The sequence below is a fragment of the Otolemur garnettii genome, unplaced genomic scaffold (genome assembly GCF_000181295.1).
Source record: "Otolemur garnettii isolate 467f Iridium unplaced genomic scaffold, OtoGar3 scaffold00065, whole genome shotgun sequence".
NCBI lineage: Eukaryota > Metazoa > Chordata > Mammalia > Primates > Galagidae > Otolemur > Otolemur garnettii.
In genome coordinates this window covers 10780427-10799520 of record NW_003852460.1, presented here as the reverse complement: position 1 = coordinate 10799520, position 19094 = coordinate 10780427, and the positions used below count along the sequence as shown (strand labels likewise).

Below are 19094 nucleotides of genomic sequence, written 5' to 3'. Positions count from 1 at the left end.
CCAAGAGTATGAGGTTGCTGTGAGCTATGATGCCATAGCACTCTACCTAGGGTGACAGAGTGAGACTGTCTCAAAAAATAAAATAAAAATAAAATACAGATCATGGTCATAAAAACATACATGTACTATGAGAAATTGTCGCAATCCTTCTGTAAATGTTTACCAGCACTCTTACTGTACCAAGTATGGGACTTTGCCAGCCAAGAGGTATAAAAATTGAAACACAGGCCCCCTTTCCAAGGAGCTTATAGTCTAAGACAGTAGTTAGCAAACTACAGCCTACAGGCCAAATTTGGCCTACTATATGGTTTTGTAGAGCTCAAGAAGAATCCTTTTTCTGTCCTTAAGTGGTTGGAAAAAAACACGTGAATAATATTTCATAATACATGAAAATTATTTCTGATGCTCAACTTAAAATTTACATAAAGTGCTATTGGTGTATAGCCACACCCATTCATTTGCATATGCCTAGGGCCCCTTTCTTGCTAAAAAGCAGAAGCAGAGTTGAGTGACTGCAACAGAGACCGATGTGGGCCTGCAAAGCCTAATCTGTTTCCTGGTTGCCCCTTTATAGTAAGGAAACATTGCTGGTTGCTGGTCTAGAAGGCAACAAATGTTAAAAATAGCTAATTAAAAGCTAGGCTTAAACATTTCTGCATCATAAAAGGAAACACGTGGTGAGTTGAGAGTAAAGGAGGGTAGAGGCCTCCATGGAGCTTGATTATTGGCAGGCTGAATTTGAGTTTACCAAGTGAGTTTATGGTGGCATAGTCACATGGAAATGTCTCACAGGCAGCTGGCTGCATTGGTCTAGCATTTGAAAGAAAAGGAAAGAAGGTAAAAAAGAAAACAACTTTGCCGCCCTCCCCCCCATATGGGGCTGGCACCCTACTCCTTGAGAGCCCTTGGGGGCAGCACCTGTGGCTTAGTCGGTAGGGTGCCAGCCCCATATACCGAGGGTGGCAGGTTCAAACCTGGCCCAACTGCAACAAAAAAATAGCAGGGCATTGTGGCAGGCGCCTGTATTCCCAGCTATTTGGGAGGCTGACGCAAGAAGATCACCTATGCCCAGGAGTTGGAGGTTGCTGTGAGACACCGCGTGCTCTGGTTTCTCCATCTGCTCAAGGGATCATGACGCTAACCTTGGAGGGTGTTAGGAAGACACAGGTGACAGGGTAGGGCTCAGGAAGCTGAGGCATAGGCTCAGGACAGAAAGTTGGGTGGGGGGAAGGCAGATGAGTTCAGCCCACCAGGGAAGCAAGCTGCCCCTGTCCTCAACCCTTTGTGGGAGGCTTGTGTCCAGGATCTCATTGAGGAAGCAGCTGGAATGTTAGAGGCCATCAAGACGGGTGTGGGAGGATGGGGAGTTGGTTGGGGAGGGGGCGGTATTGGCCTGGGAGGGAAGGCTCACCAAGGCTAAGAACCACCAATCCCCTCTGCTCAGGTCTTTGTAGTGTTATTAAAAAGTAAAGTTTTCTTTTGGAGGGGAAAAAAACCCAGCCTAGTCTGGAGCAGCCAGATCTTAAGCATTAGGAGAGGAAAGGGGAGGTGACATTGCTGAAATGGTTCCTTGAAATAAAGGGAAGTACCTTGTTTCTGCAGTTTCCTGGTGTGGCCATCAGAGGGTGGCCTCTCACCACCCAGGTAGCTGCTCAGTGTACAAAGTCAGTAGGAGTCCAGTCCTCTACCACCAGCCTAAAAAAATAAAAGCCAAACTAGAAGGGCTGCAAATCCTTACCCACATGCTCTGTGGGTACACCTTCTTTTTTTTTTCTTTTTTTTAGAGGCAGTCTCACTCCTCTGTAGAGTACTGTTGCATCACAGCTCACAGCAACCTCCAGCTCTTGGGCTTAGGCGATTCTCTTGCCTCAGCCTCCAGTAGCTGGGACTACAGACACCCGCCACAACACCCGGCTAGCTTTTGTTGCAGTTCGGCTGGGGCCGGGTTTGAACCCACCACCCTCAGTATATGGGGCCGGCACCCTACTCACTGAGCCACAGGCACCGCCCAGTACACCTTCTGAAAACAGAAATCCCATAAGGTCTTTGAGGCAGCCTTTCAAAGTTCTCTGAAATTGATCATCAAGGCAGGTTATACTGAAAAGTAAAGCACTAGGATTATATTCTTCCCGGAATCATCCGTGGCAATGTATGGGTGAACATAGACGTGATCCCAAGAAGTGATCTCACATGTCCAAGGTCACAGATCAAGCTTTTTAGAAGCTTTCCCTCTAAGCCACTGCTTTGCTTGCAAAGCTGCTGTGAATCTTAGAGACAAAACTACAGGGAAATGAGAATTTTATCAGTCACTGTGCATTAAGCTTGTGCTCAGGACTATTTGAAACTTTTGATGAAGGTTCAAGGATCTGATGCTTTTAGTAATTTCACGGGATCAAGAAACTAGCAAAGTTCCTTTTGAGAGGCTTCTTGTAGTGACTGCTATCCTACCAGCCCTCTATTACATAAAATAAAGATAATTTGGCAGGAATTCCTATGAAGTTATAATTCACTGGCCCAGGAAGCGCCCTGAGAGTATTACATGTTAAATAGGATGCTGACTTTTCAGAACTGATGTTTAGATGGTGTCTCATGGGAGGCCCTGTCACTAACTATAGCTCTGCGACCATGGACATGTGAGATCACTTCTTGGGAAGTGATCCTAGCTAGGAATCCTAGCCTTGTTAAAGAAGGGACCTACGAGGGGTGCTGCAGCCTCTTCCTCTAGCTCTGGGCAGCGTGGCTAGCTCTCACTACCCCTGCTCTCCCGTGCCCCAGGCTTTCCCTTCTGGCTGCCACAGCCCCGATGGTCTCCAAGGCATCCCACAGTGGGGGTGAGCCTTCCTCTGGGGATGCACCCACCCCGTTCAGTGCTGATTCTTTTTCCTCTTGTTTCGGCCTAGTTTGTCTTCCTCACCTATGTGCTTGGAGTGGCCTGGCTGGGCGTGTTTGGCTTCTCGGCAGTGCCTGTGTTTATGTTCTACAACATATGGTCAACTTGTGAAGTCATCAAGTCACCCCAGACCAACGGGACCACAGGTGTGGAACAGATCTGCGTGGATATCCGGCAATATGGTACTTCCTTTCTCCTCTTGTACATTCATCTGGACTTATTTATTATATGGGCGTTTAATATGGTCTGTTTCATATTCTTTCCCTCAACATGCTCAGTTTTCTAGATAGAAACATCACTGAGGGTTTTAATTCCTAGAGAAAGCTGATAAAGATGTGATATTTTATAGTTAAAATAATAATTCAGTTAAAAGAATAATTCAGTTCAATCAAAGAAGACTTCTGGATAGCCACTATAAAAAGATTATATAGGCCAGGCACAGTGGCTCACACCTATAATCCTACTGCTCTGAGAGGCCAAAGCGGGTGGATTGCCTGAGCTCACAAGTTTGAGACCAGCCTGAGCCAGACTCTGTCTTTAAGAAGAGCTGGGCATTGTGGTGGGTGCCTATGGTCCCAGCTACTTGGGAGGCTAATCCAAGAGAAACGCTTGAGCCCAAGAGTTTGAGGTTGCTGTGAGCTCTTATGCCACAGCACTCTACTGAGGGTGACAAAGTGTGACTGTCTCAAAAAAGAAAAAGATTATATAGCTTTTCTTTAATTTTTTTTAGTTTTACATCTATAACATACGACTTTCCAAATTAATATTGAACACTATAATTCACTTAATTTACACATCTAACTCTTCAAGTCTAAGTGATCCCTTGCTTACACTTCATCTGTACTGAAAAACATAACATAAAATCCAGACTATTTTAAAGTCATTAGAATGTCATCGTCAGCTGCTGGCTACTGGTTCAAGCATATTTTCTAAAGAATGGGATTTTTACACTAGGGAACTAAGGTTGGTTCGGTTCGGTTCCTTGTGACAAGCTACAGAAGGGCCATAGGCCCTGCCTGTCCTGTCAATAAACTTGGGATTCAACTTCCCTGCTGAGCCAGAGAAGGCAGCATGCTAAGGAAGAAGTCTAACGAGGATTCTAGCTAGGATGATAAGAAATCTGTTCTTGGCAGAAACAATGTGGGGGGGGGATTTCATTAGCATTGAAGTAGAAATACCTGTCCATCCAGAGCTTTTCTGGAGAAAGATGACTTTCATTTTTGCTTCTCGTTTTTCTCATGTGGCTTATTCTCAACATCTTATCTTACAACATAATACAAAACTAGCCTAAAATTGCCCATCAGGCCTAATCTCTTCTCACAAAGACTAAGGCTCAACAACTCTCTTCCTTGTGATGGATTTAAAAAGAGAGTGCTGCTTGGGCATAATACCAGCACTCTGGGAGGCTGAGGAAGGAGGATCGCTTGAACTCAGGAGTTGGAGACCAGCCGGAGCACAAGCAAGACCTCATCTCCACTAAAAGTAGAAAAATTAGCCAGGTGTGGTGGTGGGTGCCTGTAGTCCCAGCTACTTGGGAGGCTGAGGCAGAAGGATCTCTTGAGCCCAAGAGTTTGAGGTTGCCGTGAGCTAGGCTGACGCCATGGCACTCTAGCCTGAGTAACAGAGTGGAACTCTGGCTCAAAGTGTAAAGTTGGTTTCTAAAGTATTCATAAATGAATATCTAAATGTATGTCATTCCCCCCTTCTTTAAAAGTATTTTGCCACAAATTTTTGGTACTCAAAATAGAGGATTTTAAGATGATTATAGAGAACTAGTTCTCAAAAATCACTGGTTTCACTCACAACTTTGGACTGGTCATTTCCAATGCTTCTGAGGCATAACGACTTTTCTTGGCTCATGTCAAGGATGGAGAGTTATATTTTTTAAATACTCCTTCCCTACCTCCTAGGAGAACGGTAAACTGAGCTGTGTTTAGTATTTAACCACAAACCTATGCATTAAAGGGGGAAAAGAGCAGCAGCTAATGGACAGTTGTCACTGCAGAGGGGACTCAGGGTTACAATGAGACTCCATGGGCTGTGCTTGTTTCACTCTCTGGTATTTGACTTCAGCATGATAAAACACTTTATGGAAGGGTCATCCTGTGCTTGTCTAACCAATCAATGCACCGTAGGGAAAGCTTAGATTGAAAAATCAGTTTTTAACAAGTATCAACTCTACTGAACAAGCAAATTTTGTAGGGGAAAAAATACCTGTTTAAATCTCTTACAGGCTAGTTGACTTTGCTCTTCTCCCATTGTCCAAATAGGGCTTACAATTCCAAAATGCCTGTTGTGCAGATAGCAGGAACATCAGTTGTTGATGAAGAACATAGCCTACAGTCACAACATACGTCATGCAAAGTGCAGGGTCTGTTAAGAACAAGAGGCACTGTAGTTCACACTAACATTCTCTTGGGGTTCATTTTACAGGTATCATTCCTTGGAATGCTTTCCCAGGAAAAATATGTGGCTCTGCCCTAGAGAACATCTGCAACACGAATGAGGTAAGCCTGGCACAGTTCAGAGTGCTGCCATATGGATCACTGCGTACTAGGCAGCTAGAAAGAGCAAGCGAGATGGCTAAAATGCTAGTAAGGAGATCTCTTTTGTGGAGATGCTTTAAGATTGAACTGTATGTAACCATTACTATTCTGCCATCTTCAACCTACAAAAATGGCTACTTCATATGGTCCAGCCCATTCAGTGAGGATGCTTATGAGCTGGAGAATTTTTCCTTGGGCAGTAATTTAGGAGTGATCCCAAACCTATAAATCTGAGAAGGTATCTAGATTCCTCTTTCCCCTTTAGAAAGTTTTCCAAAATATAACACTTGTCACAGAACAAATGTAAGTTAATTTTCATAGAAAAGATTCCATTGAATTTGTATATCTACCAAATTTTGAATAAATGATGCCACAGTTAATCATTTATATTTCCAGAATGACTTGCTGTTATTTTTCTCTCATACATTCTTAATTGGCAATATAGCCTAACACTTAGGTTTTAAACTTTCTTAGCCCTATTCTTCAGTCATTGGTTTATAACTGTTTATAACAAAAAATTCTTAAATGCACTGGTAGAAGTCTGCATATTTAAGAACATCCTAACAGGTTTCCCCTACCCTATCTGGCTTGTCAACTTGTACATCCATAATAGGGAACAGCTCAAAGCAGGGGCTCCCAACCTTAGATGCATATTGTGGTCTTCAAGGGAGCATTACAGTATCCTGATGACTGAGGTCCAGCCCCCGCCATTCAGATTTACTTGGTCTGAGGGGCAGCCTGGACATCAGAAAGTTTTTAAAGCTCCCCAGGTGATTCCAGTGTGCAATCAAGAGCTTGAAGCAGGCATAAGCCTATGCCTAGCCTTGCAGAGAACAGCAGCAAAGGAGAAAGATGAAGTAGCACCCAGGAGCAGTGTGGGCTGTTACATCCCATACCCAATGTTTATGTTGATCCCCTGTTCTTTCCTAGTTCTACATGTCCTATCACCTGTTCATTGTGGCCTGTGCAGGAGCTGGTGCCACCGTCATTGCCCTGGTGAGTAACTGCCCCAGGATCACCCCAGTCTAGCCCCTTCCCTCCAGCCCCTAAATGACAGATTTCCATTCCAGCTTTTACCTGCTTACCAAAACCAACGACCCTGGCACTCAACCTTGTACCTGGCCCATGTGGAAACTTACCACATGTACAGTTTACAGGAAGTACTGGTTGGCTGCCTTGGTATCAATTGTAGGTGCTGTAATTTGGACTCTAGAAAGAGGTGAGGATACCAACACCTGTTGGCCAGGTCTAGCCTACTGCCTTGTTGCATTCAGCAGAAATCTTAACTTCCAAATGGCAATATGCATATACACATGTGAGTGTGTGTATAGTTGATCTCATTATACCAAACTATCACTCCTAAGGGCAACACAGTAGGGTTCCTGTGAGCCTCTGGTCACATCATTTTCATCAACCTATCAATACATAATTTGCTTTATGTGTGTTTCTGTGTAAAGACACCTTATTTCATAAATATTGAATTCATGAACAATGGCACTGTCACTTCTGCCTGAACAGAGTTTATCTAACACATTCTCTCCAGTAGCCTTCTTGTGCTAGGGACCCCAGACTGTACTGCAGCACTATGCCTGGGAACCATTTTCAGAATAACCAACATATCATAAATAAAAATGTGAAAAACATGTCCCTGTATACATTTCAAGGACACTTGTTTACCATCTGAGAGGGGAAACAAGGTGGCAGAATGTCGTCATGTTCAACCTCATCTGGGAATGTGTGAACTGGGTAACAACTTTTTCACCGCTCTGTACACATCTCCCAACAACTGAAGGTGCCTTGATTATCAGCCTGGGGATTACAAATAAATTTCAACAAGTAGGCAAATTCACAAAAATAGAATGTTAACGAAATAGAATGTTAACGAATGTCAGCACACACTTGTAGTGTGTGTAAATGCATGTGATTTTGGAGGGCTTGATTTGAAGAAAACCAACTAAGATTGGTAGAGCAAGGGGAAAACCTCAGCCGCTGGAAAATGAGTCAGTCCCAGTTTACCCATTGTCATTCCTCGGTCACAGCCCATGAAAGAAACCTGTGGCAACCTGTGCTCCTGGCTGAGCAGCAGGCACAGGATGAGGACTAATTGCTGAGGCAGCTGGGGAAGATGGAAGATGAGGTATTAGCTTCATCCTTCTCGTGCTGCTCGCCCAGCTCTGTTATTCTTTAAACATGCCCAAGTCCTCTGAAAAAATGTCCGAGGGCAGAGCAAAGGACTCACCCTGTTTGTCTGTGCTAGTCATCTGAGATTGTAGGGGGGAAAGCAGCACCTTAGGTTAGGAGTAGGCACCATCTCGCCCAAGTTTAGAAGTGTCATGGCATCGGCCTCACTGTCTTTATCTTACTGTCCTGTTTTGTTCTCTTCCACCAGCTGATCTACATGATGGCTACTACATATAACTATGCGGTTTTGAAGTTTAAGAGTCGGGAAGATTGCTGCACTAAATTCTAAATTGCATAAGGCCAATAAGGAGCTTTAGAGAGTTATGCTCTGTAGCATGAAATGTAACTGACACTCCAGACTAAAGCAGTCTAGGTTGCCGCAGTTCTGTTACAGTAATTTGTAAATAGCTTTATTTAGTAAACTCATTTTGCATGGTAGATTAATAAGATGACTTACTGTACATGAATTACAAAATAATGAGATCTGGCTATTTCCACATTTTGAAAAGGATTCAGTTATTTACTGACATTGGTGAGCATCCTTTCAAAAGGAATTCTCTTGAACTTAATACTTCATTTAGAGATACTGCTCAAATTTAACACTTTGGAATACCCACATTTTCCGTTATTTGTTTGGTAACAAATGTCAATAATGATAATGAAAGCAAGTGCTGAAGATGAAATGGAAGAGAATCAGTTTAATCTGGATTTTGCTTTGTCAGATTCTTTCTGGAAAATGTTACAAATACGATTTACATTTAATTTTTTTCTGATCACACAGTTTACTACCAAATGCCCCTCAACTAAGCCAGATGAAAATTTGAAGAAAAAGAAAGGTCACCAGTTGTTTTCTGATAAAAAGAATTTATATGTGGGTTTTTTTTTTTTTTGGTACAACACAATCATTCCTTTACAGCCCACAAAACTGGCAACCATAAATTTTTGTGTTTTGTTGAGTAATAACTGTTTCCTCATAGCTAGTTCTCAAACTACACATAAGATATTAACAGGAAGAGAAACCAGGCCTGGATCTGAAGGTCTCAAATATGTTGAGAAGGAAGTATGAACTAGAAGGAACTTGAGCTGTAGATTTACTTTGCAGGAAATATGAGGAAAATAAACAGGAAAGACGTGTTTGCCACATCAACTGTAAAGAATGATAATAAGGATTTTTACATTTGTGAAATGAAATACGGTATTTACAAAATGAAAAATGTAGTTTCACTACTAAGAGTTTGTTAACACAGAGACTGCATGCTTTGCTTATAGTTCTGAATTTTGGTTTTGACATTCATTTAATTTTTTCCATGTTAAATATGTAGCTTTTTAATTATTTACTCGAAATAAACGTTGTTCACACTTTTAGGCCTTTGGGGGAATTGATTTTTATCCACAGGTAAAAAAGATCTTTGCATTACACTTACTTAAAATAAATACATGTTCTGAACTTCTGCATTAGCCTTTAAAATTTACTATCAAAATGGTAAAAAAGCACCCTGTCGTTTTTCATTTTTGCTTTTTCTTAACAATCCCTTTGGCCATTTTTTGTCCAGTTCATTGTTTGTGTACTAACTTTTCTTCAGCCTTTTAATGCGAAGCCAACTAGTAAAGTATGCTTTCAGTATCTGGCAGCTCTGCTGGCAGAGCAAGTATTAATAAGAATAACCCTTGCCCCTTAAAGTCAAGTCTGTCTATTCTGACTAGCACCTCGCTTTGCCTTCTCACATGCTCACTAGCCATCATGCTCACCCTTCTCTTCCAGATCCACTTCCTCATGATACTGTCTTCTAACTGGGCTTACTTAAAGGATGCAAGCAAAATGCAGGCTTACCAGGATATCAAAGCAAAGGAAGAACAGGAACTGCAAGATATCCAGTCTCGGTCAAAAGAACAACTCAATTCTTACACATAAATGTTTGCCCCAGAGTGTTTCGGCCGACGCATTGACAGCTCTGACAAATCATCAGACAGCTGCTCTGCAGTACAGATGCGTATCCTACCAAACAAACTAATGTAGACGTACAAACACTTCTCTGTCTAAGCTGCTGGGATGTATCTCTAGGAAAACCTTCCAGTGGGTAAATCTTTCTCTTTAGAAAAAATATTGGAGGTTTCATATTAGCCATTTTAAAAGGCAACACTTTGACAAAATCATTTCATTCTTTTGAAATTTGTGGCACACTCACGCTTACTGCTAGAGCCATTTTATCACAAGCAGTGGAATAACTTCATACTCCTTCATAGTGACAAAGGATGTAACCATCAATTGACATATGCCATCTGTCCTCAAATGTTATCTACATAGGAAATAAAATGGAATTGGTGTGAAGTTCCATTTCTGAAAGCTGATTTTTATTAAACATTGGTTCAAAGATAACATGATTCTTACAATTGACTTTTTAAATTAGTTTTCCCCACCCCAAGTTCAGGATCCATTCATTTCCCGAGCCAAACAGACATTTTTCAATAATGCTAAAATGAGCTACAGCAATTCTTCTGACCCTACTACTGAAGGAGCTGGATTCTGACTCATTGACAAGCTTTCCAGTGTCAATTTATCAGATTTCATTTTCACAAAATGATACTGACCCAGTTATCATTCTTCTAGGGAAATAAATGTCAGCTCTGCCTTACTGAGTATTTCTCTAAATTGCTACAGATTTATAACCATGACCCCAAAATCCTTCACTGAATTTTGTTCCATGTTTTCCTTGATTAAGAAGTGTTACCTTATTAAAATGACCACCATTCTAAACCATTTAAATGGTCTGGATAGGGAGTTTACAGTTTCATACGAACTACTAAAATTCAATTGCAAACTGACCACAGACCTCTAGCCTCCTACTTTTATAGACTTGAATACTTAAGTAATTTAAATTAGGGTTGGTATTTATTTCATTTTTTCTTATCTAAATCTGTTTCCTGGAATAATAAGGTTTGATGTTCAGCAAGAAAACTGCTTGAGTTTAAGCCATTTTCAAAAGAAACTTGCCTTTCTACATCATTGTGTTCCAGAACATTAAGTGACTATAGGTACTGGGTATTAGTGATGGTAAACTTTGTGTTGTTCTTTATGAAATAAATGATCTATATAACTGTTGGGTGCATCAGTGCTTTTCAAAGGGGCTGCTTAATATAGGGTTAACTGTGTATATTCATGTTAAGAGTTAACTTGTGGTTTGGCTGTTTCCTGGATTTTAAAACATATACACGTGCAGAAATGTATTCAAATGAAAGGAAGCATACCTTTATCACGATGCTATTAAAATTGAACAGCAAGTATATTTCATTTGTTTTTTTTTGTTAATGCCTAAATTGCGTATTTGGATTTTTTTTTTAATTGGGAGAAGCTCTCTTCTATGTAGAACAGTTCTGAAATAGCTTAGTGTTTTGTTTTCCTGTTGCATGACAGACTTAACTATTCTTTCCAGCAGTGGAGGTGCTGTCAGAGTCCAGTGTTCTAGAAGAGGCAGTGTCTAAAACCTAATTTTACTTTTCTAATTCTGGTAGCTATTACCAGGAATTTTCAAAAGTTTTGTTTAAGTAGTCTAATATTTTTTATGTAAAGAGCATTAAATTTTGCTATGTATAAATTTTTGTAACCTAACAGTGAATCAATATTTTCTATCAGTGCCAAGGGCTTCCTGTAGTTCTATTCAAGTGTTACAATAAATATTTGTAGATAATAGTCAATACTTGTGTATGCTTATTTTAAAGATTTATTTAGGCAGAAATAGTTGTGGATGTACTAAGAGTAATGAAATAAAATTATAGCTTCATTCACTTGCCTTTTTACCATACATAAATCCTATCTTTCTTTGTCCTCAGTATGGTGTCATTTTTAAATATGCGTAATCAAGACTTCACATTTGTATGGACAGCAACTTGTTTTATTTCTGACAAACATCTCTTTCAGCGAGAGCAATCAGAAAATCTTGTAACACAGTGGGCTATATTTGACGTAAGGTGCCACTAGCACTTTCTACAGTTCTCCATGAAAAGAATTTTTCAGACTAGCTTCTCCAACAAATAAAAAAGCCACCAATTTATGGGATTAACACAAGGTTTAAGCTTGGCAAAGGAGAAACAATGAGAAGCCTTAATACGGGTCCATGTGCTGCTGGCTCTTTTCAAACCCAAGGCATACAAATCTATTGAAAGATTTATTCAGGAGCACACAAAAAGGTATCTAGCTCTAACAGCTATTCTCGAAAGCACCACTAAATTTGTTATTTAAGATTTTATTTTATAAACTACTTATCTGTCAACATGATTATACATGTGAATTTTCTACATCTGGCCTTTCCTAGTGAGGACCAGCCTCTGTCATTATCAACACACTGACATTTCTAAATGAGGTACTGACTCTGGATGGATTGACAACCTTCACTTACTCATGGTAGGAGAACAATCAGGAGCCCAATTAATGTGCTATTTGTCACACTACTTAGCACCTTCTGTTTAAACAGCTTTTTAAATAACTCTGGAATTTAAGTCATGAGTCAACTGAGTAAACCGTAAATAATGGTTAGACCATAAGCAGTCTCTTAATTATTGACCATAATCCTACCACAAAATGTAGGACCTTCTACAGAAGAGATTTTTCCCAGTTATACCTTTTAAGATTTGACTTTTAAGAGATGAAATCAAAATTACAGGGAAGGGGTCTATTCACTTAAAAACCAATAAAAGAGGGTGGCACCTGTATCTCAAAGGAGTAGGGCGCTGGCTCATATGACAGAGGTGTCAGGTTCAAACCCAGCCCTGGCCAAAAAAAAAAAAAAAAAACTATGAAAAACACTAAGTTCATTCATTAAATATGAGGACCAAAGATTCCATAATAAAGATGTTACCTCAGTCTGTTCCTGCTGCAATATGTATAACAAAATACTTTAGACTAGGTTATTTATAATGAGCAAATGTTTCTTACAGTTCTGGAGGTTGGGAAGTCCAAGGTCAATGCATTGGCAGGTTTGGTGTCTGTGTCTGGTAAAGGTTCAGTCTCTGCTTCCAAGATGGTACCTTTTTGTTGTGTTCTCAAAAGGTAGAAGGGCAGCAAAAGAGCACAGCTAAGGTCCCTTGAGCCCTTTGATGAAGTCTTGAATCTCATTCACAAGGGCTCCACCCCCATGACTTAATCACCTAAAACTATCAGATTGGAGTTTAAATTATAGCATATGAATTTGGGAAAGACAGATACATTCAAACCATAGAAGATGTCAAAAGTAAAGAACAGAGATGAGACTATTTCTTATGCCTAGAAAAATAATATTCAGAGACAAAACACTGTTAGAGAAGATGGCCTCCTGTTTTACAGGTAGAAGCCCAACTGAGGGCAGAACATAGCTTCAACTTCTAAAATGTAGGCCTGTAGTTGATAATAAAGATAGGTTCTACTTATTTAAAAATTTAAGACAAGACTGGTCTGAAGGTAGAGAGTTACCTCACTTGGTTGTTCATAGTCAGTTACAGATTGAACTCCTTGTTCTACTCTTTCCCCCTTCTCACAATTATGCTTCACTAGTCTTTAAAAAAAATTTAGACAAAAATAAGGAAGAAAAAAAAACCCAGCTCAGGCGGCACCTGTGGCTCAATGAGTAGGGCACCGGTCCCATATACCGAGGGTGGCAGGTTCAAACCCACCTCCGGCCAAACTGCAACAAAAAAATAGCTGGGCATTGTGGCGAGTGCCTATAGTCCCAGCTACTTGGGAGGCTGAGGCGAGAGCACCTAAGCCCAGGAGTTGGAGGTTGCTGTGAGCTGTGACAGCACAGCACTCTACCAAAGGTTAATAAGTGAAACTATCTCAAAAAAAAAAACAAAACCAGCTCATTTTGATGTGATGAATGAGAAATTCTATCACTGGAGAAGGGTTTCACTTAACTAAGATTATTCTTGGTTCATATACTGCAGTATAACATGGAATTAGAGAAAAAAATCATGCTGATTTCACAAAATTTTTATTGAGGATTTTGTTCGATTACAGAGAAACACTTAGCTCAATGTTATATTATTCCCGGTTGTATGCAAGAATCTGGGGAGCAAACGTGATTACCAAGAGTCCTCTAGGTCTTCAGGAGAAAAGCCTGTGAAACTAAATTAAGGAAGACAAAAATTAAAGATTAAAAAATTCATGTCAGGTTTATTTGGGATCTTCATAAATGTTCTCATTCCTTCCCTGTGGGGTTTCTGCCCTCACTTATAATGTATATCAGCATTAATTCCACAAGATAAGAAACACATGATTTGTTTTACAGTCAGTAATTTTGATTGATTCAATAATTTTCTTATAGGCAAGCTAGAACACCTGACCATTTCCACTGTCTGAAAAAATGAGTAATAATGGTTCAGATATGGAAAAATATTCAGGGAAACCATACCTTTCATCTTTGTCACTAGGTGGCAGCGTGTCCACTAGAGAAACTTCTCTGACCTTATGTTTTGAGCCCTGATACAAAGAAGGGGAAAGAAGACATTTGAAATTAGATGTACATTAATTTTATGAACATTTGTTTCCCTAAGAACTATTTTTGAAATATGTTATTTGAGAGTCTAAAAAAAAGAGAAGACTTTTAAACATGAAATTTAGCAAGCACTGGGTGGTGCCTGTGGCTCAAAGGAATTAGGCGCTGGCCCCATACACCAGAGGTGGTGGGTTCAAACCCTAACCCCAGCCAAAACTGCAAAAAAAAAAACAAAAAATTTAGCAAGCACGTAGAAATAAAACTATATGGTATGCATTTTCAACATACTTTAAGTCAATATACTTGACTTAAAAAATGAAAGATCTATCTTCATAATAAATGCATTAGTACTGAGACATTTCTTTTCCTGTTCTTATTAAGATATACAAACTTTGACAAAACAAAAAATTTCTTAAGTCTTTTACTTAAGCAAAAGCTATGACATTTGTCATAGTCAAGAGTATAATATTTTTAAAAGATTCAAGGTTCCATTTGAACTTTGGATTTTTTATGCTTTAACCTTTTTGTCTTCAATTGAGAAGACAGATTCCTGTCCCAAGATGTTAAAATAAACCACATAGCCTTGGGTATCCCCACTCAGAGACTACCCTGTCCATGGCATCGGCACCTCATCTGCCACCGCCTGGTCTTGCCCGTGCTGGATGACTTTCATGTATTTTTCTAAGGGGTTTTCCTTCTGGGGAGATTTGTCCTTTGTTTCTTGATCACTCATTTCTCTTCCCATTTCAATCTTCAATGATTCTTCAATCATCCTCTATAAAATAGATGGGTACCAAAATAGAAAATACACAATTTTTTTAAAACTTGTAATATAATCTTGACCCTTTAAGTACAACCTGCATGCCAGAGAACTACATATACAGTAGACCTTCCATAGTTGACCACCTCCCTACATTGACTATTTCCTTAAGTTGATCTAATTCTCACAGACCAGACATGCACCACATGTACATATCAGTATAGTAGACCTTGTTATGTTGACCACCTCTGTATGTTGATTAGTTTGTTGCAGTCCCTTGGGTGGTCAACTTGCAGAGGTGCTACTGTGTATATATTATCTATACTTTAAAATTAAAATCATTACTGCCAAAGGGAGACAAATATGTTATCTCAATAAAAGGATTAATTTGCCTGAAGCATCCTGTGCCTTAGACACAACTTAACCAGGAATCTAAGGAACATTCATATGTAAGATTAATTTAAGTAACACTTAGCAGGACTGTTAACTGGCCAGAGTAAATCCATCTGTGTAGGACCAGAATCAGGACACAAAAGGTAAGAAGAGAACAAGAGGAAAAAGAACTGGCTGCCACCTCCTCCCTTTGGTTCTGCTAGTCCAGCAGTTCTCAACCTCTGGGTCACGACACCTTTGGACTATGTTAAAGGTTCATGGCATTAGAAAGGTTGAGAACCACTGTCCTAGTCCCAGCTAGCTGACATTGGGAGCTACTTCTTTTTTAATTTGAGACAGAGTCTCATTTTGTCACCCTCAGTAGATAGAGTGCCTTGCCGTCACAGCTCTTAGCAACCTCAAACTCTTGGGCTCAAGTGATTCTCTTGCCTCAGCCTCCCAAGTAGCTGAGACTACAGGTGCCAGCCACAATACCTGGCTATTTTTTGTTGCAGTTGTCATTGTTGTTTAGCTGGCCTGGGCCAGGTTTGAACCTACCAGCCTCAGTGTATGTGGCTTGCACAGTAATCACTGTTCTATAGACACTGAGCCAAGGGAGCTATTTCTTTAAACCCTATTTCCAAAGCAAAGTTCTACAGCAAAGCATAGTATAGTCTACCTCCTTTATAGGCTTGTTTTAAGGATCATATAAGAATGCATCAGTAGGCCAGCCATAGTGGCTCACACTTATAATCTTAACGCTCTCTGGGAGGCTAAGGCGGAAGGATCCCTTGAGCTCAGGAATTTGAGCAAAGTAAAAAAAAGTAGCTGGGTGTGGTGCTGAGCGCCTGTAGTCCCTGCTACTTCGGAGAATGAGGCAGGAGGATTGATTCAGCGGAGGAGTTTGAAAATGCTATGAGCTAGGCTGAGACCATGACACTCTAGCCCAGGCAACAGAGTGAGATTCTGTCTCAAAAACAACAACAACAACAAAAAAACGAAAAAAAATACACGAATAGGGCTTTCAAAAACAATCCTTTACTAAGAAACTCATAAGGTATATGTTCTATGTGGTCTTTCTCACTGCAAGGAAGATAAGGAGAGGGAAAGAATGCCTTTTGAGTCACTTGTTGCTCCTCCGACTTCAAATACTATCAACTCCCCTCCCCTGAGCTCAATGTATTTAACAGTGTACAATGGAGAAACCAGAACACAGCATTGAGTTGTACTCATTACCCTTTCTTGATCCAGTTTTTCCAGTTCTCTTCGTTCCCTTTCTAAAACTTCATGTCGGTCACTGTGCCTTCTTTCTTCTCTCTGCCTTCGTTCTTTCATTTGCTGTTCCCATATTTTGTCTTTTTCATTTTCATCCATTTGTTGTGGATCTACACCCAATTAGACAGAAAACAAAGCATTAGACTGTTCAAACAAATGCAAGACCAGTTTGCAAGAGCCCTGAGCAAGACCCTTTAAGACTCTGCTTGGTTTTAGAATGACTCTACTGACCTGCTTCAACTTGCTGTTCTATTTTCATTGACTGAAACACCCCATCTCTTTGCACCACACCCCACCTTTCACTTGACACAAGATGAATACAAGTTATCCTCACCATGCCTGACTCCATATCATATTTTCTCTTCTTCTTCCCTCCTCTCCAGGGCAAACCCTGTATTTCTGTCCCTGCCTTTGATTATGATCCCTTCCCCATCTTTAGAACCCCGATGGAGTCAGTCCTACCTCTGTACGTACCAGTTTCAGAACTTTCTTACTCCCATAAAGACACTCAAGTTTCTCTCAACCTGAACAGAACCACACCACCATCCTACCTTGGCCTGTCTTACCATGCATTCCCCACTTACTTCAGGCTGACAGAGGCCCTTCCTGGGATTTTAGTGACATACACACAGATCCATCCTATGTCTTTTCCTCTATACCTGTTGTCTACCCCCAGACTACATTCTCACATCCACGTTTCTGGTGGTTCTTCACCATAAGCCCCCTAGAAACCTCACAGCCCAGCATTATGCCTGGGCTAATGGTCAGGGCCTTCAGCCATGCCTTTTCCCCTACACGCCACCAGGGCTTGCAGGTTGGACTCCTTTCCTACAGGACTTACTCACCATCTCCCTGGACTACCAAACAGCAGAGGCAAAGCTCTCTTTGACCTGAGTCTCTACCTTCCAGCAATCTGTCCTCGTCAGCACCAGCCATTCCCTGAGGAGAAGACGTGGCTTTGCGGTGCAAGGGTCTCTGGCAGAGTTCAAACCCACAGTAGTCTGGGCTCTGATCTGCCTTTTGCTTTCCAGATTGATTTCCTACATTGCCACTGATTTTGCACTGGAAATACTCTAATTTGTACCAATACACTCACTGGGACCTGACAACAGCTATATGGTCTTTGCTTTGTGTCTCTGGCTTCACTATTTTGTTTTGTTCTGTTTTTGAAACAGAGTCTTACAATATGTCACCCTCGGTAGAGTGCAGTGGCATCACAGCTCACAGCAACCTCAAACTCTTGGGCTTAAGTGATCCTCTTGCCTCAGCCTCCCAAGTAGCTGGGACTACAGGAGCCCACGACACCGCCTGGCTATTTTTTTTTTTTGTTGTAGTTGTCATTGTTTAGCAGGCCTGGCCGGGTTCAAACCCGCCAGCTCTGGTGTATGTGGCTGACACCTTAACCACTGAGCTATGGGCACCGAGCCAACTTCACTATTTCCTCAGCCTGCATTCCCTTCCTCCCACAAGAATAAATGATACTCAGGACCCAAGTGAAATGCCAGGTCCTCTATGAGGTCCTCATTCCTGAAGTGACAACCACTCTGGCACCTTACTTACACGGTATCTTGTACTTGCTTTGTCAGACGTGTACTTGTTTCTTCCACTTCTATTCCTTCTGGGCAAGTCCTATGTTTTAATTACTTGTCTACTGCCTCTAACTTTTGGCCCAGGTCCCTATGCCACAAAAGTTTAATTAAATTTCAATCCCTCAGACAATTATGTTGACCTTTCTCTTCCAGCTCTGACCCAGAACCTACATTTTTCTTTATTTTACCCATGCAGTGCTAATAAACAGAAAAATCCACAGGTTCATAAGAGGACTTTGAACCTTTTTATTGTATCCTGTTCTGAGGTCATCATCAGGAACTGAGTTAGTTTTACTAATAGAAGAGAGGCAACAAAGTCTTCACTTTGTCTCCCCCTCAATCTTTCTCATGAAATTAAAATACCAGGGGAAGAAGTTAATCATCTCTATAGACAGAAATGCAACTTTCTCTTTGCAAAAGAAGAAGGTTACTACTAATATTGCCTTATATAGAATAGCAATCTCAAAGTAGGTGCATTGTTTGGGTATCAATTATAAAAAAAAAAAAAAAAGCTACTTCTCCACTCGGGTTTCCTTTATAGCTGCAGGGGCATACGGAAACCTCTTTGGATATGAGGGCAAAGGAGCATATTCACTGACCACCTCAAAGACATCAAGTTTTAGCCTTTTTCCATTTTCCTTTATGCCTAGATGAAAAGGTGTAACACTGCATAGAATTTCTCAGTAACCAAAATATTTACCACGCTGCTTAACAATTACTTTAAAAGCCATTATTATGATCTACCTTCCATCTCAGAGGCAGAACACCTAGCTACTCAGTTGATTTCCCTTATTTCATCCTGTTATCTTTATCTCCTAACTCACTCAGGTCTGTGTCTAATGGCCACCTATCAGATACTTGCGCCTATAGCCATAGCTCCTACTTAGCTATCACAGCACCTCCCAGCTGGTATCCTCTGTGACAGCTTGCTGACCATGTGACCTCCCCAGTAGAAGCTCCAGAAAGGTAGACTTGATTTGGTTCACTGCTGTATGCTCAGTCCCTAGGAAGTTATCC

The 19094-nt window shown here is 40.7% G+C and overlaps 2 protein-coding genes across 5 annotated transcripts in view; one reads left to right on the top strand and one right to left on the bottom strand.

Moving 5' to 3' along the window:
* Positions 1-9712, top strand: part of GPM6B (glycoprotein M6B) — a 40586-nt gene extending 30874 nt beyond the window's left edge. For 2 of the 4 annotated variants that reach the window (XM_012807168.2, XM_012807169.2), the window contains 4 exons: positions 2901-3072; positions 5324-5397; positions 6367-6432; positions 7826-8463. In XM_012807168.2, the coding sequence (XP_012662622.1) occupies positions 2901-3072; positions 5324-5397; positions 6367-6432; positions 7826-7906 (393 nt within the window). In that variant the 3' untranslated portion in view covers positions 7907-8463. Of the gene's footprint in view, positions 1-2900; positions 3073-5323; positions 5398-6366; positions 6433-7825; positions 8464-9379 lie in introns of those variants that run through there. The other 2 variants (XM_003793068.2, XM_012807167.2) reach the window with 2 other exon arrangements.
* Positions 9713-13565: 3853 nt separating this feature from the next.
* Positions 13566-19094, bottom strand: part of OFD1 (OFD1, centriole and centriolar satellite protein) — a 35203-nt gene continuing 29674 nt past the window's right edge. Inside the window, exons 20-23 of the mRNA XM_012807166.2 lie at positions 16450-16598; positions 14710-14856; positions 13998-14065; positions 13566-13711 (exon numbers count right to left, since the gene is read on the bottom strand). Coding sequence (XP_012662620.1) covers positions 13669-13711; positions 13998-14065; positions 14710-14856; positions 16450-16598 — 407 coding nt within the window. The 3' untranslated portion in view covers positions 13566-13668. The remainder of the gene's footprint in view (positions 13712-13997; positions 14066-14709; positions 14857-16449; positions 16599-19094) is intronic.